Source organism: Haliotis cracherodii, unplaced genomic scaffold, assembly GCF_022045235.1.
Source record: "Haliotis cracherodii isolate W230 unplaced genomic scaffold, xgHalCrac1.p SCAF_4, whole genome shotgun sequence".
NCBI lineage: Eukaryota > Metazoa > Mollusca > Gastropoda > Lepetellida > Haliotidae > Haliotis > Haliotis cracherodii.
In genome coordinates this window covers 53,328,146-53,333,781 of record NW_027266297.1, presented here as the reverse complement: position 1 = coordinate 53,333,781, position 5,636 = coordinate 53,328,146, and the positions used below count along the sequence as shown (strand labels likewise).

The following is a 5,636-nucleotide window of genomic DNA, read 5'->3' as shown; positions in this document are numbered from 1 at the left end:
GTGAGAATCAACGGTTCAATTTGATGCAGACCTTGGACGTCAATCACAGAGATGTCGCGGAGGTAGGCGAATGCGAAAAGCGAAAACCGTATCGGATTTCCAGAAACATCCATCCATAATTGCTGTCAAAGTACAATTACTACATGTATATATGTAGAGCCATAGTAGAGGCGGCAACGCGAGTTTCGTGAGGGTTGGATGCGACAGGAGCAGGTTGACCAGCAAAGTTATAACCTGGGAGGAAAACCAAAATAATCCCAAACGAAATCGTGGCACGAGAAACTTTCGTAACAGTTGTCATAGAAAGCGTGATAAAATGCTCTTTCGGGAACGCCAAAGAGGTTTCGCCGAATCAAGGTAGATCCGAAGCGCACGTAAGGGACACAAGGATAGGTATTCGCGATCCACGGGATTCAGGATGGGCGTCAAAGGTTGGATAGTAAATAAGCGATCTGGTTGTCGAGGAAGTTAATATTGGGCGATGAAATCGCCTAATGTGACACTGCCAGAATCAGTGCTTTGAACTCTAGGTGGGCTTTCTTCGAGAGACTACAACCTTGCAACTGGTAAATGAGCTCTCCAACCCACGGTTGAGGCGTTGTCGAAGAAATGTAAAGTCGGGATAAACGGCCGCAAGAATACTCTTTCCCAAACGTTCGATGGAACCAGCCACCATTGCAGATGTGGCTGTAAGTGATTCGGCAGGGAGATTACAAACTGAGAATTGTCGTTCTTGAGATAGGGTCGTTGTTCACTTTTCTGATAACAGACTACTTGGAGTTAACACATGTATGTGTTCATTACCCTCCATGTGATTTCCTTCATATGTAAGGGGTCGGGTAGCCTAGTGGTTAGAGCGTTCGCTCGCCACGCCGAAGACCCGGGTTCGATTCCCGACATGGGTACAATGTGTGAAGCCCATTTGTGGTGTCCCCCGCCGTGATGTTGCTGGAATATTGCTAAAAGCGGCGTAAAACCATACTTACTCAATCACTCCTTCATATGTAATATTATTCTTTCTAGTTACCAACTAAAGTCCAGTTTGAATACATATAAACTAGGTATCCAAACAATGTGAATAGTATATCTGTTTCAGTGTTCTTTAAGTATCTTTCGTCAGCTGATTCCAACTGCCTCTTGCCATTAGACGACGGTCGTGTAGACAGGCTGGCATGTTTGACGACAAACGTTACGGCTTCTGCGACTTCGACGGCTGTTACAGGGACACCGGGATATGCATACAGTGTCGGACTGGGTATCATGCCACACACTGTACAGAAACATGTCCTCCCAACTGATGATGTAGCCATGTTGACAAGCCCATATGTATTCGAGAGACAACGAACTGTCTGGAAAACTGTCAAGACAGCTGGTGGGTAAAGAAGTCTGAACACAATAGGAGTGATGGATGTGGACACAACTCCTGCTACTTCTGGGACGGGTCGTGTGCTAGAGGCTGAAGGAACAGTTGGGTCGGTGACACCAATTGTCCATTGGGTTGATTCGGCGACACACGTGAACAGTATGGGAGCCATAAGTATACCCGAGGTTGTAAACACGGTCTTTATGGAACTGTGATAAACAATGTAACAGACACTGTAGAGATCAGAACTGTTTCTATGATCACAGTATCAGAAGTAGACTAACATTTAGACTCTGAAATCTTATATTACACAAGATCCTTCTTGACTAAAAAAATTTTAAAAATTCCCTATGCTGATTTCAGAGCTGAGCTGGCTAGACTTGCTTTTGTATGCATTTCTAGATTATGTTTTTTCATAAAATAAATATATTCCATGGTCATGGTGCAGGACTATATCAGAAGTTATAAATGTAGAATAATGAATATGTTGATCGTTGATGATAAATATGTGCTGTTTAGATTGGTTGATAGGGTGTCGATAGAATAAATTGAGTCCTCGATATGGAATGGCATACATGATCGTCATCGCATAAAGCCTAAGACGTCATGGAAGCATTTTCAGGTTTTATGTCAATATGTCATTCATAAGCCAAATCCACCCACCACTGCTATGTAATCTTTCTATCTACATTTTATCTTACATCTCACGATTGTATTTATGACTTCGTTTGCAGACAACTCTGACGGATCTGTGAGATGTGAAGCTAAAGACTCTTTCGTTATCTGCAGTTCTTTTAGTTTGATACTGGTGCATTCCAGCCTTGGAACTATGAATTGAATTTCCGCTATGTTTGTTCTGTTAATTTTCTCATTACCTTTAACGTTTGTCGTTAAATAATGTCGTTTGAGAATGATTATGATTATTATATGATTATTATATGATTATAATATGTTTATGTAATGGTGTGTGTGCGTGTGTGTGTGTGCGTGTGTGTGTTTGTTTGCTTATTTGTTTGTTTGTTTGGTTGTTTGGTTGTGTGTGTGTTTTTTGTTAAATTTCATTCAGGATATACAGCCAGAGGAAGTTGTTTTGAAATTTGCTACACATTTCAATCCTCATATCATAAAATATTGTATCAACAATAATATACCCTAGTTGTTGATAGTTGTACAAATGTACACGATGAGTTATATATTTTGTATATATGATGTGTGGTGTATCTATGTAAGGGTTTCGAGATGATAGTTTCGGATCTGAGTTTGTGACTGTACTCTCCGTTGGGTATTATTGAATCTTCAAATATATGTGACTCCTGGATGAGTTTTATGAAGATAGTTACAGCGTTTGCTCGTCTCACTGAAGAAGTATTCCCTACATTTGGATAATGTGAAATACTCTGTTCTCTCACTGACATTACATGTAATACCATTAATTACTCACTCAGTATGTTTTAAAGTACTTACCCAAGCATGCCAAATACAATTGTTATGTGTGGTATTTGTTAATAGTTCCTTTGTATTTCGAATTAATTAAGGGAACTTTAAATCAACCAATATATATTGCATGCTGAAGACTGAAGGCCAGTGTTTCTGTACTCTGGCTATGATGACCTTGATACAGTCAACTACATCGTTTCAATACTGTCAAGCAAGATGGTGTATCGACATCAATTTTCGATGAAACAGTTTTCTTAAACTTGTCAAATATTTGATTATTATTACGTGGGTGGAAATATGGCAAGATGGTGTCGGCCATTTCTCATGCCGCACGACATATCCCAAACCACTGTCTACGTGCCTCCTCGAAATGTTTCATAACTACATGTACACCTGTTGCTTAGCGCACAGCATTCAACACTATAATGCAATCAAACAAAGCGGCCGCTATTGCTCTTCCTCGCCATATCTTTTAACGTAAGGGTGCAGGCAATTCGGTGGAAGGGCCTATCAGTTAGCTCTGTTCGAGGATTTTCAATTTACGTCACAGATTATTACAGATTTGATTTCAAACCAAGCTCAAATACAACATAAAGTAGTCTTAACTTCATCATCTTAGAAAAGTAATAAAGTTTGCTCTACACCCGTGTGTAGTGTAATAAATAATAAATAATAAAAACACAGAACGTTCGATGGTCATTGTACTAGCGGAGCACCTGACTCTCGTCATTGTCTCTGGCCATCTGCATCAGACCCCTGCCCTGCCTGCAAGAGAGGATGGTATGGTGATGACTGTAACTTTAACCGTTCGTGCCGGGCAGGCTACATTTCCCGCAACTGTAACGTTACATATCCTCCCAACTGCAGAAAGAATGACGATGGTAAGGTGTATTGTCACCGTGAAAGTGGGGTGTGCTTGTAATTATCAAAACGGCTGGTTGTGAGCCTGGTGTGAGAGGAAGTGCAGTGATGGATGTAAAGACAACTCCTGCTACTATGACGGATCGTGTGCTAGAGGCTGCAGGAACGGTTGGGCCGGTGACAGTTGTGACACTAGGTGTCCAGGGGGATGTCAAGGTGACACAATAGCAGGTGAACAATATGGGAACCATGAGTATACCAGAGGTTGTAAACACGGTGTGCACGGACATCACTGTAATAGGAAGTGTGACAGACACTGTAGAGATCAGGACTGTTTCTATGACCACAGAATGAAGTCTACAGTCTGCAGAAGCTGTGTGGACGGCTGGATGTCACTCGACTGTAAGCTGAAGTGTCCTGGTAACTGTGAGGCATGTTCTCAGGAGACTGGGGAATGTTTCAGATGCACACAAGGCTACTGGGGAACTGACTGCACTAGACCATGTAGTGCCACGTGTTTTAACAAGACATGTGATCGAGATTAAGGAGATGGAAGTTCTCAACTCGGTTACCACGGGGACACGTGTAGGACATACTGTGATGCTGTCTGTATCTATTTGAGGTCACCATGCATATTTTGTTTTCCTCTCAGTTCAGTTATCATTATTTGATGTCATCACGGCATTCTGGTGGACTTCATGTATGTTCCACATCTGCCTGTAGACGCAGGGATAAATTTACGTATTTCTCTTGTGAGTGTGTCCAATAAGTTGGAAAATATGGTCAATGGGATTCAAAGCCCAGAAATATTGTCTCATAACGGCGGGAGAATACATTACTAAAAACATATTGTTTATATTAGTCCGAAATGTGATTCACATCATGGAGAAATGAATATGGTATTAATGTTATATTCACTTTGATCAACATTTGATAGCAGGAAAACCTATTTCAGGTCTCCATATTCAGTTTCCCCCTCATTACAGTTATCATTATTTGATTTTATCACAGCATTCTGAAGTGCGTCGTGTGTGTTCCACGTACAAAGAGAATGCAGGGGTAAATTACATCGTGTGTGATACTTGTACAGATGTAGAACAAACATACTTTCAGGTGTCAACATCCACGAAATCAGTTCGAGGAATGGATCAAATCGGTGTGACCCAGCTTATCAATCTACTATAATCTAGTGATCTTGTTGACTTACATGTTGAGATATTCATGTTTGTAATAAGAAGTAACTCGTGCTGGATAATCAAAAATAGTATCTGTACATTCATTGTCATGTTAACACATAAATGTTATTGTTGTTGTTGTTGTTCTGTATGAAAGGACTACCGTGTTATCAGGTGTGTTTCCTTACTGAATCTTATCACAGTAATTGAATGTAGTGTAAATTCCAAGCCAAGTTAGATAGTGATGTAATTAAAGATATGAATATCCAGATGTAGTCGCTTTTCATGTAAAGTATTATTGACAGTCACTGCCATTATTATTTTCACTGACAGTATTTAATGTCTTGAACAAAGAGTTTTGACGTAGTTTTTCGTTCTGTAATACTAAAAAAATAACAAGTGAGTGAGTCAGTTTAACATTAAGGTCACATCTGGAGCACTTCAACTATATAGCGACGGTTAAACAACCAACAGTGGGACGTCAGCGTCCAGTACTCGTTCTGAAATCCACAACTGCATTCCGCGCTTTGTTCTCTTAACTAGAGGATACATAGAGGAGGCGCTGGTGGATCACCCGTACCCTAATGATGTACTCAAACCAATACACCAATAAACTGGACATTTACACGTGACTGGAAGTTCAAAGTGTCGTTTCCGCGAACTGATCCCTTATACACGTAAGTGCTATTCGTGGACTAAATGGCTGTCCTCTAAGGTAGTTAAAGGAAAATCTGGGTAAAGTACTGACATTCGTACTCTATTTGTTTCCATGAACCAAGGCCAATGAGATAGTGGCAGAT

At 40.6% G+C, this 5,636-nt stretch overlaps 1 protein-coding gene across 1 annotated transcript; it reads left to right on the top strand.

The window, feature by feature from the left end:
- The first annotated feature begins 1,172 nt into the window (after positions 1 to 1,172).
- On the top strand, positions 1,173 to 4,206 carry LOC139479486 (scavenger receptor class F member 1-like). Its single transcript, XM_071262332.1, is given in 2 exon segments — positions 1,173 to 1,401; positions 3,746 to 4,206. Coding segments are annotated over 2 exon segments (690 nt in total).
- The last annotated feature ends 1,430 nt before the right edge of the window (positions 4,207 to 5,636 follow it).